Source organism: Octodon degus, unplaced genomic scaffold (genome assembly GCF_000260255.1).
Source record: "Octodon degus isolate 3935 unplaced genomic scaffold, OctDeg1.0 scaffold00144, whole genome shotgun sequence".
In the NCBI taxonomy this organism is placed as follows: domain Eukaryota; kingdom Metazoa; phylum Chordata; class Mammalia; order Rodentia; family Octodontidae; genus Octodon; species Octodon degus.
This window is the reverse complement of record NW_004524720.1, coordinates 6,021,856-6,041,855: the sequence shown is the minus strand read 5'-3', so window position 1 is coordinate 6,041,855 and position 20,000 is coordinate 6,021,856. Positions and strand designations below refer to the sequence as shown.

Sequence of the window (20,000 nt, the reverse complement as noted above, 5' to 3'; positions counted from 1 at the left end):
TCTTAAGTAATGTGACTAAAGGCTCCTTAGCCCAAATGGTAAGATAGCTAATATGCTTTCAAAATAAGTAAAATAGAAACTAGATTCTACGCTCAAAGGTAAGACATTTTACATATTTATTTAGGATTTTATACAGAATTTCAGTTCCTATTTTTCTCACTGGAACCATTGTTTCTACTTGTCTTCTCTTCTTAGAGATGGATGAAGCACACTGTGGCTTCAATTCTATCACAGGCATGGATTTTACTTTACAATGTATCCCTTTTTTTTGAAACTACAATCATCTAGATTACCAGGAAAAGCATTTGAAGTAAAATGATTTAGCTAGGCTATTCTTTTTGGGAAGGAATAAATGCATTTCTGCTTTTGTAAAAGTTAAGGATTTAAATTAGAAAAAATATAGAGGAAAATAAAATCAAGTAAATTATGTATTTTGTAGATAACCACGGCTAACAGCCTATTTGTAAAATATTCCTAAAAACATCTCTTTGCATGTATATTCATATAAATGTAGTTGTTCATAAACAGATCAAATGATTCATTCCACTTTGGAATCTGCCTTGATTCTCAACAATATTTCATGCTTTTTTAAAAATAACAAATGTAGATGCATGTTCTTATTTTTATGGCAAATTCTATTTCATGGAGCAGAATTTATGTGATTAGTTATCATTTGTTGGTATTTGCATTCAGTTTTCATTGTTGAAAATTGTGACAATATTTAGCATATTTTCCTACTAACATCTATAATATTCAAGTTTTAAAAAAACCAGCAATACCATTTCTAAGTGGAGACAACTGTTAGAAAGATGGAAATATTTTTACCTCCTGAGGACTTTCTCTTTTCTATTCAATTTCTATTACTTTTGGGTTTAGAAGACAAATAACAGTGTTTGCTGGTACTCTCACTATAACAAAAACTTCCCAGGCAAAGCTATGAACTATATATTTTGGCAAGAGGTTAGGGCAGTGGGGATGAGTGTTTGAATTGTATCTTACATAGATTTTATTGTTTTTATCTAGTTATCTAGGTACTTGGTGTCCTGTTTTCCTCTGAGTGCTCTAGACTTTTCACTGTGGCTCTTGGCCTGAACCACCCTTTCAGTACAGGTCCTGTATTCTTATTCCCCTTTCTCTCTAGCTCCAGAGCTTATGGAGTAAGGGTGTCAGGTGTACAGATACCGTCCTGTGTCCTTCCATTGCTTTAGTGTGTTGGGAGTTGACCCAGCTCATTGACAAGGTAACTAGTTGCTACTGTGCTATTGGGGAACAGTGACATATTTATTCCAAGTTTCACTTATCAATGATGAGATGAGATTTTAAGGCTTTAAGTCCCCCCAAAAGATGGTCAACTAAGAATTTTTGGCATCATATTAGGCCTGGAGTTGTGATCACCAGACAAAGGAAGGTTGTGTATCCTCCAACTACAGGACTAAGGGTGCCAGCCTCTTTCCTGCTCAGTACCACAGAAGGAAGAGCTATTCCGATGTCATGGCACTAGTCTTTTTCCAAAGAAGATCTAAAATCTTTAGAACTGATGTTAAAAATCTGAAAGTGGAGCTGCACTGATGGCAGAACTGTCACTTCTCTTTGAAACCTTCATTGTTTTTCTTGGCATGTATCACACAGTGACCATTCAATAGTCATTAGAATTTAGCCTCATATACTTTGCTAAGATAAAGTCCCTAGGTGATGAAAAAGAAGGAAGAAGTTTCTGAAATCTGTAACAATTCTCAGGTTCTTCAGCAAGGATTATCACAGTACTGTACCACTGAAAATAGTGCAGGTATATTGGAGCTAAACTTTTTTGTTTGGCTGGCTCCACTTGCCCTGAGGGAAGGGCTGGCTTAGCATGTGGTACTGGGGATCCAACCATGTTCCCCTACTCCTGCCGAAGCTTGCCTAAGCAGTCGCTTTAGACCACTGAGCTATCTCATCTGCCCAGGAGGTAAACTCATTGCACTAACAAAACACAAGACTATTTTAAAAAAAATCTTACTAGTGCATGTTTGCAGTATATTATGATTACATTCATTGGGAGTATTGGTACATACACATAATACATCTTAATTCTTTTTTCTCCCCTTCCTCTCCACACTTATTTTAAAATTCTTTTTTCTTTTTTGGCCAGTATCAGATTTATTTTATAAGTCTTTACCAAGCTAATTATCATAAACACAGATTAACAGTGAGAATAACAGGCCAAAAAATCCTTATAAAACACATAAAACAATTATACTAAATCAAGGTACACTTTTAGCTATGTTGGCTATGCTGGATTAAAATAACTATTTCTTTCCATTTTTTCCCCCTATAAAACACAGGAATGTTGTGGAACATGCCTGTAATCCCCATCCTCAGGAGGTTGAGGCAGGAGGATTGCTGTCAGCTCAAGGCCAGTTTGAGCTACATAGTGAGTTCAAGGCCAGCCTGAATCACATAGGGAGATCCTGTCTCAAAAACACAAAACACACACACACACCCCAAAAACAAACACAAAAAAATCACACAGGAGTATTAACAGCAATTTGGGACTGGGGACGATGATAACATGATACATATTTCTCAGGGTTAGGTTTAAATTAATATAGGCCCCCACTTGTATGCTGCTTTCCCATGTTAAGTATGAAAGAGTTTACACAGTCCACCACTGGGAAACTGAGATTGTGACAGTTACTACTTCTGGAGATTGATGTGGAAAAGTGTCTTTATGCCTTTTAGGTGTTACCATCTTAGTACTGGGGCAAGTTCTGCTATAGAATATAGCTTTTGTCATTTACCTTCAGAATTTACTTGGAGAAATACAGGTAAAAAAGACAGACATGCTGATGGAGACTGTGATACAGTGAAGTCAGAACGTTGTCAGGAACAATGGAAATTCATCCAGTTACAGCTCATGGTATGGCCAAAAGTTTTCTAAGATAGAGAATCAGTAAAGAACACATATATGTTGTAGATGGTATAAATATTCTAAAACATGTTACCATTTATCAAGAGATTTAAAATTATTTCTTTCTGATCAAAATAACTTAGAAATTTCAATTCTTATGATTCCTTTTATGAAAATAAGTAAATGTAAAGATCAGCACATATAAGTGCTTATTAATGTTTTTTCTTATACTGAAAATGAATGAAAATCCATTAATTTGAAAATGCTTAAATTAGTTATGACTAAAAGATTTAATTTGTAGTCATTACAAGTTTTAAAAATCCTTAACTAGTATAGGAAAACATTTATGGTAGTATAGAAAAAATGTAGGATTTAAAGGTTTTTTTTACATAGCTATGATCTCATTATTTTAGAAGTATAAATCTCTCCTATCCCATTAAAAGGGGAAAACATTAAAATACTGACTGAAAGCTAATATGAAAAGATTTTTTAAAAGAGCTAATATGAAGTATTGCTGCCTCTGCCCTATGGTTAAGTCCATGGTGTTTTCTATGGTTGTATGTCATCACAACAGTGATCTGAAAGGTTCCTTGCCTTTCAAGATCATAAAAGATTTATTCTCTTTTAGTTTGGCGAGGGAAATATGTTATAGTCTTGCATATCTCCAACTATGCAGATTTCCATGCTAACATGTATTTCTAGAGTGATGTAAAAAAAAAAAAAAAACTGGAGCCAGAATGATTGCTTAAAAAGTTCATCTGAGATGGGCATGGTGGTACATGCATGGTACATGCCCATAATCCCAGCACTTAGGAGGATGAGGCAGGAAGATCCCAGAGAATTCAAGGCCAGACTGGGTTACATAGTGAGTTTAAGGTCAGCCTGAACCACATAGTAAGATTCTTTCTCAAAAAACCTCAAATGCCCCTCCCAAAACAAAACCAAAACCTAAGAGCTCCTCTAATCATAAAAAAAAGCACCTATCTGTATGAAGTTAATTTTAAGAAGCATTTTGAAATTCACAATCTTTGTTTTTTCTTTGGAAAAAAGTACTACTGTTTCTAAGTATACCTGCAATAAAGTATAGATGACACATGTGAGTTATGTAACTAGACAGCTTAGGGCCAGGGTTCTCAGTTGTGGCACTATTGCCATTTGGGGCTGCACAGTCCCTTGTTGAGGGCTGCCCTGTGCCTTGGGGTGGTTAGCTGCGTCTCTGGCCTCTACTCCTAGATGGCAGTAGTCTTCCCTCTTTAGTGGTGATATAAAAAATATGTCTAGATCTGGGCAAACTGATCTTGCACTGAGACTCACTGATTTTAGAAAACTGAAACATGAACAGCATGTACATGTTTCTTCTGCAGGACTTGGTATTTCCAAGTTAAAAAGTACAGCCTTGGTTTCCTTCTTTGAAGCAGAAAACTTGAGGAATCATACTATTAATGTCTTTCTTCCTAATAAAAGTCAGGACTAAGTTCTGATAAGTACAAATCTATTTCAGCTAGGTTATTTTTCTGATTCATTAAAGAAAACATAAATGGTAATAAATACTATTTCCTGCTAACTGGTATCTCTGAAGCTCAAAAGTAAACAATGCAAACAATGAGAAAACTACAATTAAAACTGTAGCTTTCTACTGTCAGCATTCACAAACCCACCCGTTTCCTGTTCCTTTCTTCCCCTCTAATTGCTGAGAAAAAAAAATGAAGCAAAGAAAGAAAAATATCAGAAAACTATAGACTAGGAGTTTAAAAAAGCATGTTCAGGTGTCTTATGTTTGTTATTCAGGTAACAGTCCCTGGTTCCTCCTAGATAACAGGCATTGTGATGGGTATCAAAAGTAATCAGTTAAGCATTTGTTTTAGAAGCTTACTGTGTAGGTGCTAAGATTTTTTTTTTTGCATGGGTACTAATATGCCTTTTGGATAAATTAACTTTCTTCTGCATCCAAGTTCTTCCGTAGCTCTATAGTATGTACCTACTGTCTCCTTCCTTCTTTCAACTGATATAGGAGAAAATGTAACTCTGAACCTGCTAGGCATCAGATATGCCAAGTTTGTGTACTCTAAAATTAAAGAATGAATTTTAAGTAACAGTGGAGGTTAAGAGTGGGAAAGATTTATTGAAAGATAGCACCTGAGAGACAGAAAGGGATCCAGAAGTGAGTTGCCACTGAGGTCACTTCTCTATGTTTTATAGAACAAAATCATGAGGCAAATACAACATGGGTCAAACTATAATCAACATATAGGGTTACAAATATAGTTGTTTAGCTAATATTGATCCAATAGAGAAGAAAGGGTACATGGAAAGAACAAAGGCATTTTTGAAAAGGGTTGGGTTCAGATGGTCTGGTCACCCACCTGGGTAATTGATGTCTACCTGGACTTACTGGATCAGGTGATATCAATTATGATATAATCCTAAATTACTACTTATTCTTTAGGGCAGGCATGTAGGTCTGGTTATTATATCTTTACCTTGGGGCCTAGTCTTCTTCAGATGTGCCTCCAGCAGTAATTCTGATGTCTATTTTTTCTGCTGACTGCCTTGAGATGCACATCCCTTTCTGACTGTGTATTTATTTCTGTCTACCTTGGCTGCCTATAGTATTATGAGGAGCCAAGTATGACTGTCTTATAGCTATTGGTCAATATCCTCATTATCTGGAGGCCAATCAATGAAAGTTATCAATATGCATATATAAAGCTAAGTAAAAAAATATGAAATCCTGCCCAAATCAAGATAAGGTTTGGCTGCATAGAACTTGGAAATTCAACACAGCAATGGTTTATGCAATATAGTTTATTTTTCAGTAGGTGGTATCTTAGTCTATGGGTTCCACTTTCAAAGTCATCAAGGTAAATAATAGAATTCCATCCATCTGGTCCTTCACATATCAAGAAGTAGAAAAGATAAAGCCTTTTTAGAGGGCTTTTCAGGAGGCTTTCACTCACATTTCATTGGCCAGCCTTAGGTTGCCAGCTGTCTTCTTTGAGCTGGGCCAAATGCTATTCTTCACAAAATGGAGAGCTTCAGAGTTAAGGAAGATAGGACAGAACACAGAGGATGGGCAAATGGAAGCCTCTTTCCCTTTGGGTCTAAATTTGATCCTTCTTGCCAGATGCCAGACTTGACTAAAAGTACACTGTGGACCTCAGGAGTACATACATTTATCATTTTCATTTTTGGTGAACATGGAATAGCGGAGAAAGAAGAGGCTGGGAAGAGAGAAATGGGCTTCTTAGAACTATTTAGTCTGGGGAAAGATGATGAACGCTCAGTGTTGAAGTAGACAACCCAGTTTCCAAGGGGACTTTTTTATTGACTATTCAAAAACTATGGATTTTTCTGCTTCATTATGCATTCTCTAAACAAAGATTTTGGTCATGGATACAAATTGTAGAATAAGTGCCATCTTGGCAGTTTCCCACAGGGCAGCATTCTTTCCTTCTGAGCTAGAACATGACCTCAGAATCCTTTTCAATACAACATTCTTGATCCAAAAGACTTAGTGTTGTTTTCTTTCTGTATTTTCTTGTGGGAATTTTTATTCTGACAGAGCATCTCTGGAGATATTATTACATCAAAAGAATAAGTTGCACAAAGCAGAATCTTAGTTGTATCTATAGGGGATAAATGTAGTTATGTATAGGTAACAGGCTAGTATTTCTTTTTAGACTGCACCACTTAATTGTTTGCAAGTACTGCTGGACATGTTCTACCTCATTCTTGTAATTGTTTACCTTACTGGCCTGAGTTTCTCAAGGGTGAGAAATACAAATAACCCATGTTTGTGTCCCCAAAGTATCTGGCTGAGTACACTTTCAAGGCATGTTTTATCAATAAATGAATTGTCTACACTGGTCAAGGTTAAGTGGCTATTAAAGTAAATATCTCCTCTGGGATGGAGAGATAGCTTGGTGGTCTAAGCGCCTGCCTGGCAGGCACAGGACCAGGGCTCAATCCCCTGTGCCAGCCCTGGAACCCTGGGCATACTGTAGTGGCAAATGTTTGTAATCCTAGTACTGGGGAGGCTGAGACAGGAGGATCACTATGAGTCCAAGCTGTACAGTGAGACCTTGTACCAAATAAAATATTTATTTTAAAAAGGTAAACACCTCCTCCATAGCTGGTTGCACTCTGTCCTGCTTCCCATAAAGTACCAAGTGGAGGCCTTATACAGTGACATAGCAAAGAGTTTATGGGAAAGTAAGAGGGTAAGAGAAGTGCCTCAGTTGTACAACACGGAAGGTCTCGATATTTTCTTGCTTTAGAAACATTTGATAATTGATACATGAAACTGGATATCAAGGTGATAAGCAAAGGAAAGCTGTACCCTAAGAAGCAGCCCCTCCCCATGCATTTTCCTTCTTTCTTTGACCAAAGGCCCTGGGTTGTGGGATCAGTGTTTCCTGTGTTCTGAGGGGTGTGGAGGACTCAGGGGTAGTGCAAATGATTGATTCATAGTGTATGTTGATGAATGTGTTAGATGTAATTATTCTCTACTTGATTCAATTAAGGTAGTCTATTATCCCTGACTTATTTTTATTTTTTTTTATTTTTATTTTTGGTGGAAACGGGGATTGAACTCAGATCCTTGCGTTTGCCAGTCAAGTGCTTATCCTACTGAGCCATCTCCCCGGCCTATGTTTTTATTTTTTTTATTTTTTTTTCCTGACTTATTTTTATAAGTACATCTTATAAAGCTAATACTAATGTTGATTGTCTATAGTTTAAAAGTGTAATTCCTCAGAAAATTTTGTTAAAAATCAGTACTGTAGTACTCCCCACAAAGTGACTTTGCTAGTCCCCCAACTTCTATATATTTACTTCCTTACAATGACCAAAGTTTGGAATTGATTATGAGAAAGAATATAATTACCCAAGATTTTTTTCTGCTCAAAAAGCAGGTTGGGGTGGGGGAACGGTGAGATAGCTCAGGGGGGTAAAGCTAGGCAAGCACACAGGGACCTCAGTTCAATCCCCAGTACCACATGCTGCACCAGGCCTGCCCCCAGGGTGGGATAAGCTGCCCCCCACCCAAAAAAAAAAAAGGCAGGTGGGTGCAAATAAAGGATAACTTTTTCCATATTTTGAGGACAGGGACTTGTAGCAATGCTGACCCTTCCCCATTCTGCACTAGATCCATCCCCTGTTGAGGGACTGCACCTGCACTGATTCACAAGTGAGTGTTGTAGATGCTGTAATTAGACGTGCCTGTTATTTCTACCTAATGTTGCACCTCAACCTTGTTGCCTGTCTTCTACACTTGTTCTTAGCCAAAAAGCTGAGAAGTGATGTTGGTTGTTTTTTTACTCTGTACAGGGCTGAACCTCACAGAAATAACAAGACTTCTCTTGTTCCTTTATCTTTCCACTCACATTCTAGATCTGCTCATAAGCAGCAAGCTTCTAGCTTCCTTCAGAACAGAAAAAGAAGCAACACTAGTCCCTTTTACTCATAAATGTAGATCTTTCCCATCTGTTTTCAGGTGTGGATAGAAGATAGAAATAAATGCAGCTGAATAGGTTCTTTTGGACTTTGTAATCAAAACCAGATTCAAATTCTTAGTTATTTATTAGTATTTTGACCTTGGGCAGATTTACCTAACAGCAGTAATGTCTGTGGGTAACAGAATAGGCTTAGATGTACAAAAATGTGAAAGCAAACAGTAACAAAAATCTCAACTCAAAAAAGTCCTGTGTGGCATCTAGCAGACAGTTCAACAAAGAACACCTTTCATTTTGGATTATATTACCTCTGCTAAGAGGTGGTTAGTGCTCTGCAATTTTTCTTGAAGTGACAGTGTCAAAGAGCATTTCTGCCTAGAGTCTGAAGTGTGTGCTTGTATGTGTGGGTTCAAGTGGGAGGGTAGGCACCCAGATAAATTACTATGGGGACCCTAGTGCTTGTCTTTCCTCTTTCAGGCCTGTGACCAAAATCACTTGAAAGTCAAAAGAGGTGTGTTCCTAAGATTATGGCTGAAATGTCAAAAAGCGCATGAAGTTACTAGAGGGTGGGGGATAGAACAATCACTGCAGACCAGTGGCTGTACTATCTACTAGCAAGGATGACTCCCAGACATGTTTTCTCCACCTCCATGTGCCACTGTTTGATAACACTGCCCAATGACCTGCCTCAGAATCCAGAGCTGTGCTCTACATGCTTTTTTTTCTCTCTCTGCGTGTGTGTGTGTGTGTATGTATATATATATATATATTTTTTTTTTTTTTTTTAATTTTTAAAAGCCGTGCACTGAGCCCAATACCTAGTTTTTTGTTTCTGTTTTTGAGACAGCCAGATACCTTTCGGTCTCTTTCACTTCGGTTTTTTAAAACAGGGTCTTGCCGTATTTGTCAGGCTGACCCTGAACTACTATGTACCCCAGGCTGGCCTTGAACTTGGAGCAATCCTCCTGCCTCAGGTTCTAGAGTGCTCGGATTATAGGGTGTGCCACCATGTCTGGCAACATCCAGACACTAAAACAGAAGGGAATTGATAGTTATCTAGCATTAGCAATGTATAGGCCATCTTGCTAGAGGCTTCCTAAATATTTAATCCTCTGTATCTAGTGTTTTTTTTTTTTTTTTTTTTTTCTAAACCTATGCTATCTCTCCATTATGGATTTTTTGTTGTTGTAGTTGTTGTAACCAGGGATTGAACTCAGGCCCTCAAGCTTGCCAGGCAAGTGCTTATTCTACTGAGTTATCTCCCCGGCCCCTGTATATTGTTTACACATTTATTAGTCCATATTTTAAAAAGCTTCAAGTTTGAATTGAACTAATGTCACTGACCTAATGAAGAAAATGTAAAAGGGAGGACTAAAGAACTGCAATCCTGGGGAGGGTGGGTACTTAGCAACAGGACAGTAATTAGGGCTGTATTAACTTTTACGCTGTTTAGCAAACTGTGATTTGGGGCATACCTGCAAGCCAGAGAAGGTGTATGTTCAGATTTTCTGGGCTACAACATGGGGTAAAGTGGCTGAAAATAGAGAGAGGGATTTCCATATTGTCTCTTCTAACTTCTGCTTTATAATTGGGGTACCGTGTAAGAGTAAGCACCCAATTATTAACCCATGTGTGTAGTATACCCACAAGGCATTTACAAAATTCAAGCTAGAAGTCGTGGCACACTTGTAATTCCAGCTCCTCTGGAGTCTGAGACAGGAAAATAAAAAATTGAAAGCCTCATAGGCAATTTAGTGAGTTTTTGTCTCATAAGGGATGAAGATGTAGCTCCTTGGTAGTGTACCCCTAGGCCAATTTCCCATATGATCCCCAAATTATAACATTTATGTTACAACGTTTATTTATAATTATTTATAACGTATTAAACTATAACATTTAATTTGAGGTCTTATGAGAGAAACCGGGTATAGTTGTGCACGCCTGTCAACCCACTACTTAGGCTGGGAAGCTGAAGCTGGATGGAAAATTTGAGCCCGGGCCGCTTAGATCTTGCACACAGACCTCTCCTCACATGATTTCACTGTTACTTGGGAAAGGGATGAGGAATTGTTCCATTCACTTTACACTCCTCCCAGCACAGGGAGCCGTGAGCTGGAAGGGGATGAAAAAACAGTCGTCCGGCCCCCTACGGCAGTCTTGGTGTGGACACAGGACACCAAAGACAGGGGTCTCCTTCACTTTCCCCCCAGAACTGAAAATTCTCAGTACCTAATTCACCATTGAAATCCCTGGGGCCTCCAACGCTTACCCCAGGCTTGGGACCAGGTCACGGTCGGGGCCTCAGCAAACCTCCACGCGTAAAAGTCCTTCCCAATCAGGGCCCAACTCCTTTACACACGCAAACGACAGCAACACTGTGTCACCCCGCCTCAGTGCGCCGCGTCGGGTTCGTGTTCCCCCACCCGGACCTGGTCTCCGCGGCGGCGGCGCAGGGGTACCAAGCACTTGTCTCGTTCTGAAGCGCCATCAACATTCTGAGGAAAGACCTGCGGCCCCCGTCGGATCTGCTTCCGGGGCAGCGGGGAGGGCGGAGCTTCCGGGGCAGAGGGGCGCGCGGTTGGGGCGGGGCCAGGGGCGGGGCGGCGCCGCCGCGGGGGCGCGTATCCTCCTCGCCGCTCGGCTTCCCCCGCACCTCACCTGCCTCGCGCCTTAGGCCCAGAGCCGCGCCCGGCCCTTCGCTCTACTGTTCCGCGCGTCCCGCTTATCCCGGGCCCTGTGTCGGAAGCGTTTGCCGAAGCCGTCCCCGGAGCCGCACGCCGACCGGGAACCCGCAGAGGCGACCTGGGCGTGCCGCCCGCCATGGCCGCGGCGGGGTGAGCTCCGCGCGGCGGCCGAAGTCGATCCCGGCGGGATAGGGCGGGCCCGGGCGGGCGCCGGAGGCCGAGGGGAGCCGGGGCTGCCGCCCATGGCGAGGCCGCGCCGCCGCCGCCGCTCCTGACCCGGCGGCCGGGCCTCCCTCAGCGCCCGCCCGCGCCTCAGGCCGCCGAAGATGGGGACCACGACCTCGTGCTGCGTGTCGGCCAGCCCCAAGCTCCGCAGGAACGCGCACTCGCGCCTGGAGTCCTACCGGCCTGACGCGGACCTGAGCCGCGAGGACACGGGCTGCAACCTGCAGCACATCAGCGACCGGGAGAACATCGACGGTAAGCGGCGGCAGCCCGGCGCGTGGCGGTGGGGGCGTGGGGGGTCGGGGCCCGGCGGGGCCGCGCAGCCTGGGAGCCGGGGTGCGGACTCGGGGCCGAGGGAGCGAGCGCACAGGCCTTTCGCCAGTCCAGGGAGCCCGAGCAGCTAGCCGGAGCGTCGGCTTTGCGATCGTGTCCTCTCTTTGGAGCGAGGAAGGAGCTGGCGCGAGTCAGCTCCCTGACACTCACAGGGGGACCCCGCCACGCTGTCCTCCACCGCGCTGCCTTTAAGAACGTATCCAGCCCCTAGGGTATCACTGGTGTATGTGCGTGTATGTGTGTGTGCGTGCATATATAGACACATGCACAGACGCACATGCACACGTGTGTATCTGTGTTTATCTTAGGGGATGGTAGCAGGGTTGGAACCATTATCTTCTCCAGATAACGCTCTTTAATTGTGTTTTTAGACAGCTTTGGGTCCAGTCGTTTTTGCATGGACCTGAATTACAATTCTATGAATTTATGATTGATCTGGATAACTTGGTTTGGGCTAAAGTTTGTGTTTAAGAGAAGCCAAGGGTTCATTAGACGGCACCTAGTGTTTTATCTTATTGGATTTGCAGTGTCTTATTAGTATGGTCTTACCAATAAGCCCTGTGGCCTAATACTCTCAGAACGGTAGTTTATGAATCACGCTTAAAATATAGTTTATATAATTTTCAACTTTATTTGAGGTTGGAGATGTATTTTTATATCTTGATTTTTCTTTTTTAACCTCAAATCCTTTTATAATCTAGTTGAATTAATCTGAAAAGATTATTTGCACGAATGAATTGATATAATCTTGTTGACTTAAGCGTGGAGCATTCCCTGTAGTATGGAAAACTTTATTAAACTACTAAAAGAAATAATTTTCTTACTGTTTGACTTTCATTAGCATTTTCTAATTGGGACCTTCATCGTTTTAGAACAGTAGGTTTATTAAATGAGAGTACCATTCAGAGACTAACACAATTTATAGTTTATAATAGATACTTAGTAAATTGAGGTTCTATATGGTTTTTCTAGTGTTATTTAGGCGTTCGTTATCTTAGACTACTGTTTAGATGTCTGAACTACAGCTGTATTTTTACATTATGTATCACTAAGCATCTAGTAGAAGGATATTTTGGTCAGAGCTGTTACAGCCCCAAGCACCTGAAATAAATACCTGATATTTTATAAAGATTTAATGTTATATTTTAAAGGAAGGAATGAGCTTATTATAGAAAACTGGTGCTCAGTTTTCTGCAATGGTAGCAGGTAAAAAATTGTGAGCATTTTTTTCTTTATGTTGTGAACTAATATTTGGTAGAGGCTTTGTATTTTAAATAAGATTTTTTTTAAAAGATTCCCATTTGTAAGAACAAAACTGCGTGTTATTACTATGAATTAATACAGAAATGGGAAAAGTAATTGTAACCAGGTATTCGACACTAGGGCTTAAGATTTTTGCCTGTGAACAATGGAATTGAACGGTGTCTTTTTTCATTTAAAAGAAATCCACTGGCAGTCATCAAGTTTGTGCTTTTTTTTTTTTTGTGAGAATGTTGAAAAGACTGAAAACTCCTATTTGGAAATTTAGTTCAGGTTATTCTTTGAGAGTGTATAGAGCAGTGATGGCAAACCTTTTAGAGCTTTCAGTGATAAAAACAGCTCACTTCAGTGTGCATGCCATAAGTTTACCACCACTGGTATAGAGTACACTAAGACACTTTCTTAAGGCTGTAGTGTGATCTCATCCCAGAATCCCGTTCTTAGGATGATGGTATTTTAAATTTAGAAGTTCCGAGTTATAATTTAAACGAATTATGTGTCTCCCAAATTCAACAAACACTACTTTGATTCATCTGAGCAGCAGTTCACTGCTTTTGCTTCCTATATATCAGAAATCTGGGGCAGGACATTAGTATTAATGTGTTTATTTAAAGCTCTCCAAGAAATTCTAAGATGCAGTTAGTTGGGCTTGAGAATCACTGGGTGGAAGAGTTACCTGCTGTTCAGTGATATTTTGGTAGAAATTCCTGTGATATCAGAGGCTGGGGAAGAGAATAGGTTTAAGATATATATATATATATATATATTCATGTGTATATGTAAATACATATATATGTGTATATGTAAATACATATATATATATGTATATATTTTTGGATATTCCTGTGTTTATCTGAATTCCTACCATTGGCCCTTTATATCCTTGGGTTCCACATGCATGAATTCATCCAACTGCAGATCAGAAATGTTAAAAATACTACTTGGAAATATCTCCCGTGAAAGATATTCTGGAGGAAATTCATCTCATATCAGAAGCTGGGAGAAGAAAGCGGACTTAGTGTGTGTGTGTATACAAACCTACATATGTATATCTATTTTAGTCTCTTGTCATTCGACCCAATACCTGATACCTGCAACTGAAAGGAGGAGAGGCTTATTTTGGCTTATGATTTCAGACTGAAAGGACAAAGTGGAGGGAAAGGTGTTCAACCTATGACAGCCTGGAAGTGGAGAAAGGAGAAGGAAAATACATCCTTCTGAGTCATGCCCCCAGTTATCCACCATCCAGCAGAAAAGACATCATTCTAAGTAAATTTATCTAACTGTAATAATAAAAATATTCCAAGAAAAATATTTACATTTGCACTGAGCATGTGATTATCCCCTGAACAGCTATTTACATATCACTTATTTTGCATGTGGTACTACAAGTAATCTAGAGATGACATCAAGTGTATGCAAAGATGTTTATAGATTATATGCAGATACTAGGCCATTTCAAATGCAGGTCTCTAGCATCCCTAGAATGTGGTGTCTGTAGGTGTCTTGGAATCAGTATCTTGAGGTACTGAGTGATGTAATTTGGTTGTTAGATTATTAATAAACATCTTAAAATTACATCTCAAAAATTCTTGATTCCAGTATAATCAAAAGCTGATGTGCCCAAGATTGTCTTTCTTATATCTTGAAAAATATTCCAGGCAAATACTAGTACTAGTACTAAAAATATTGAGAGTTCATGGAACATCAGTAATAGTTACATTTCTTTAAATCACTGAGACAGGGCATGTGTCTCCATGTTTTCCTTAATCTGTCCTGTCCCCTACACACAGAGTTGTAAAGCGAGTCCTGTAGAATTTCAGTGATTAAGGTAGTCTGGGTAGGCTTCTGTGAAAGCTACTGAGGAACTTGTTATGTCCTTGTGCTTTGTATAATGTATTCTTAGATTATTTATGTTTTTAAAATTCGTGTTTGACTCGTTTGCTTCCCAGGTTTTATTTCTCATGAACTCATTCAGAGATTGGGGAAATGAGAAGACCACTTAACAATAGTGACAGTAATAATTGCTCTGTTGGCTGCTGCTTTAATACTTTGGTTTCTGTTCATTATTTAGAACTCTCAACCCTACCAGTCATGTCCATAGTTTTTTAAAGAAAAAATTTCGTCTGTCAGCAACAATTGTTCAGTTTAGGCTTTTGTGATTAGATGGGAGAAGTGGAATAGTAGACCAAAGAGAGTTTAAAATGTGACAAGACCACAAATCATAATTATTGGAACATCTGTAGCAAAGTGTCATTTGGGGCTTTACCTCACTGTGCTTGAGTTTCCTTGCTATCCTTGGCAACTCAGTGTCTTCCTAACCTACCGCCAGTGTGCTAAAATAGTTTGGTTCTCTTTAAAATACATCCAAAATACACTTCTCAAAAATCTGTCCTGTTGTTGTTCTGTTTTAGGCAGCTACTGGTTCTGTCAGCCTCCTTGGTCTGTCCACCTCTATCCTTGCCCCTAAAGTCTGTTCTTATGTTCAGCCTTTGAGGCTGAGATCTAATTTAAAATTGCATGTATTACTGTTGAAGCTGAAATGGCTCTATAAGTAAAAACTGTCTCTTTACCAGTGTTTCGAGGCCCTATGGAATATGCCTGCTTCTCTTATTCATCCCTGCCACATTGACTTCCTTTTGCACTGGTTTTTTTTTTTTTGGAGGGTGTGTGTGTGCGTGTGTGCGTGCGCGCGCGTGTGTGTGTGTGTGTGTGTGTGTGTTACTGGGCATCGAACTCAGGACCCTGTGCTTGCCAGGCAAGCACTTACTCTACTGAGTTATCTCCCTGGACCATGCACTGTTCTTTGAACATGCCAGACACTCTGGCTACAATGTTTTTTGTGTGGTTTTTTGTTTTGTACTGAGGATAAAATCCAGGTAGCGCTGAGTTTTACCCAGGTTTTTAAAAATTGTGAGGTGGGGTCTCACTGAGTTGCCCAGACTGGCCTTCCTGCCACCTGAGTATTTGGAGTTACAGGCATGTGCCACTACACCTGGCCTTTTGCATAACTTCCTCACCACTTTTCAGTCTTAGATCAAGTCTCATTATTCATTGAGGCTCGCCCAATCATTGTAACATCTCTCAGCCACCCCACCAACAAACCTAATGAGCATCCTTTTCACGAGTGTTTTTTCATTCCATATCACCTTATACATACATAATAATCACTACTGTCATCTATTAGGATGGATGTTTGAGTAGGATATATATATTTTTTTTTGTTCACTGTTATGATGCTATTTATTCCTTCTCTTCTTCGTCTTCCTCCCCCTCACCCCCAACATGTTCTTTCTGTTTTTTGGAAATAGGGTCTTGCTCTGTAGATCAGGCTGGCCTTGAACTCTTTATGTAGCCAAGGCAATACTCCTTCCCAGTGCTTGCATTATAGGTGTGCACCACACCGAGCTGACCCTGGGTTCTTGAAGGTGCTCTAGGACATCCAGATCAGAATATCATTACATGTACTTTTTAGGCAAAGGAGGAACAAGAATGAGAGTAAAAATGAACAGGGCTTGTGATGAAAGTAGATTGATTATGAAACTTTTTGGTTTTGTTTGCATTTTAAGCTGAGAGGTAGGGTAAAGTCCTGAAAATGAAACTTGAGAAAGGTTTTAAAGTATGATAAAGGAAAACAAAACACAAAACCCACACTGAAAGGAAGTCCTAGCTAATGGAAATCTGTTTAGTAATGTGGTGTCTTCAATCATTTTCCCTTGTCTGTTCCAATGAATGACTTTACTTGTGGTCTTAGGCCCTTCACAATCAAAATGAGGCTTAAATGCATTGATAATCAAAAAGCTATCCGTGAACATATGCAATTATCATATGCACCCATGTTGATTTTATTATATTTAATGTGACGTTTAGCATGTTTTAAAATACATAACAAAAGGTAGTTGATTGTTTTTTCTGGTGAGAGAAGCTAAAGCCTAAAAGACTCTTCCTAAGAAATGGAAGAATTGGTGGAAAAAGGGTGGGGAAAGAATGGAGCAATTTAAAATCTAGGTAATACTTAAAGTGTTCATACAAATATTGCTCTCTGTTGTTTTACTTTTTTAAATCTATAACCCCCCCCTTTTTTTTCATTTCTGCATATTAGCAGTGTAGGGTTATGTGTTTTAAAGATTTACCCTGAGAAGTATTTGTTACAGCACTGCTAATAACTCCATGATGTCTCTCCACCTCCTTGTCTTGTTTTCTTCTTTAACTTAGAATCAGGAAATCATTGGCTCTCACACCCTCATTTTACAAATTAAAAAACCTGAGTCAGAGGAGCAGTGACTGTCCTAGGTCATGAAGGTCATGGACAATGACAGTGGATTTACTGTGTTAATTTAGAGCCAAGAATAGTCTTAATTTCTTGACGTGTTATCGTTGTTAATCTTCATGTTATTCTTTTTTTTTTTTTTAATCTTCACATTATTCTTATTCTGTAAGTGAATTGTTTCCTAACTGGTTAATGGTAGTTGAATGTTCAGTGTGCCATCAGTTGTTAGAGCTCCATGCCTCAAATACCCTTTGATGCTAATTAGGGAGTGGTGTATGTGTAGAATCTAAACCTCTTGGTGCTTGGCTCATTCCTGCTTGAAGAGATTCATGGTCATAGGCTGTATACTTTTGGCTAGCAATGTTTTGTGATCAGTGTTCTTACTTTACTGCCTTATCTTTTTATTCATTGTCCCCTTACCTCCCAGTGTTGAGGATCACCACAGGGTGTGTGCATGCTAGGAAAGTGCCCTACCACTCAGTTGTCCCCCAGCCCTCTGCCTGCTTTTTGAGAAGAGTGAAAATTTTGTAGAATGATAAATTTTCTCATCCTCATCTACAAAGCTGATTGATTGGATTAGTTTAAGGAGACAGATGCTTTTACATTTCTGGCTAGGTGATACTGGAGCAAAGCTTGAATTCATTTCTATTCAGAAATGGGCAGAACTGAAAGGAAAAAAATGAGGAACAAGATATTTGAGTAACTTTGAAGTTCTCCTTTAATCACATGGGATCAGAAGTTTAGTTCTAGGTTTGTCCAGTTGAACTTACTTTAAGGTAATAGTGTTCTTTGTCTTTCAGACACAAGAGCTATTGGATGCTATGCTTGTCATACTTCATAGTTCAAATCCTTTTGTTAGTCAATATTTAGGCACGAGAAACAAGTCCATAGCACGAACAGCTGATACAAGTCTCCCGCATGCTTTCAGTATTTTTGGCTTGTAGTGAGGTGAAGGGTGAGAATAGAATACACTTTCTCTATAGCATTTCTCATTATCTTGAGGAAAGGAGAAGGGAAGAGTGAAGAGGGAAAGACTATGAATGGATTTCAACTTGGTTACATTACCTAGGATATGTCATTTTGATTCCTGAGATACTGTTTTGTGATCTTTGTTCTCTATTTGAGATGTTCAGTAGGACAGTAGTGTTTCATTGGGTATGATAGATATGAGTGCCATGCTCATTGAGATGTATCAGCATGTCTAATTTGTGGACATGACGGCAGCTCCTGGTACCGAGAGAAAGACAGCTGGGATACACTAAAGATAATTGTTAGGATCTACAATTAACATCTGTGTCAGTTTGCTTTGTGAGCCTTGCAGCAATCTTAGTTGGATGGTGAGATGCAAGTCAGTGTCATTTTAGATACCTGATTATAGACCTTCTGACTGAAAGACGAATAAAAAATACTGTTTAGCAGTTTATACGTATTATAGATTTATGTTGCAAAACTGTGAATATATAGTCACTACTCCATTACTTTGGAGGGATGCTTCTGTTGTTGGTGGACAGAGGGGAAAAGATGTCAGTATTTTCTGTTTGGTAAATTTCTTTCAATTCAACACAATCTAGAATTAATGCAAGGATGGGTAAGATAAGAGATCTTTGTCTCAAGAAAAGATTTCACTTTGAATTTAGAATTCGGTTAATGATTACAAGATTTCAAGATTTTAATTGACTTCCAAAATTTTAACTGATTACTTCTATATTAGTAAGTATAATCATAATTATCTTTAACTTTATTTCTAGTTCTTAAAGTAGGTTTTTAGATCTAGATATAGACTTCCTGTAATTGCTTAGAAGTCCAAGTTTTAGGACTCTCAGCTGTTGTACCCTGCCAAAGTGTAGGATGAGAACGAAGTCTGGAATACTGTTTTTAATCCATTTTAAAACCTTTAGGCTCATAAATTCATCAAGGATTAGTACTTTACAAGCAAGTATTACTTTGGTCAGGTTAAATGGATAGTCTTATTTTTTTCCACACCCTGTTTCTGCTAAAGTCATGGGTGAGTGATGGCTTTTTAAAAATGTGTAGTGTATGTTGCTCTTTTGCATGCAAAGTGTTAGTAGTTTATATAGCATTGAAGTTTGCCTCCTATCTTCTGGAAACATAGTTGGAAGAGTCAGAAGTTGCTTATTCACTTTAGCATATAATTTGCTTAATTTTTAGTGAGATGAGTCTCGTGTCTGCCTTTCCATTTCTTCCATCTTATCTTGTGATAAGAAGTTTGGAGGAAGCATGGCAAAGCCACTACATTTGGCTATCATGTGTCTATAGGGTTGATTTTGGCATCAGTGATTCAACCAATTGGAGGGCAAAAATTGTTGGGAAAAAATTACATCTGTACTGAACATGTGCAGACTTGCTTTTCTCATCATTAACCATTAAATACATTGTAATAATTTAGAGTGCATAAAGCATATAAGAGAATGTACATAGATTGTATGCAGATACTACACCCCATTTTATACAAAGGACATGAGCATCTTCCTGTTTAGCTGTCCAAGGAGAATTTGGAACCAAATCCCCCTTGGATACTGAGAGGTGACTGTTTTTAGAAAGGGTGACCTTGGGTATTAGCCACATAGGGATAAATCTAAGGTATAGTACATGGTCTCGCTTCACAAACTGTCTCTGTGGAATAATTTGTGTGTGATAGGTCACATGTCTTAAACACGTAGTGTACTCTGCAAGTACACTTAGTAGCCTTTTGTAAAGTTCTTTTCTGAAGCAAGGATACAGCTTGATAGCTCATGTGATGAAGCTGTGGGTATGCTCAGGGGGATGGGAATGGAGGAGTGGAGAAGGAATGAGGAGGAGCTGTAGGGCAATTCTGGAATGGGATGAATTAAGGAGGATCCACAGGCATACAATGGGAAAACCAA

At 39.5% G+C, this 20,000-nt stretch overlaps 1 protein-coding gene across 2 annotated transcripts in view; it reads left to right on the top strand.

The window, feature by feature from the left end:
- Ccny (cyclin Y) overlaps positions 1–20,000 on the top strand; it is a 156,441-nt gene that overhangs the window by 447 nt on the left and 135,994 nt on the right. Inside the window, exon 1 of one of the 2 annotated variants that reach the window (XM_004641857.2) lies at positions 11,263–11,507. The exons of the other annotated variant lie outside the window; for it this stretch is intronic. Coding sequence (XP_004641914.1) covers positions 11,354–11,507 — 154 coding nt within the window. The 5' untranslated portion in view covers positions 11,263–11,353. Of the gene's footprint in view, positions 1–11,262; positions 11,508–20,000 lie in introns of those variants that run through there. 2 annotated transcript variants of the gene reach the window in all.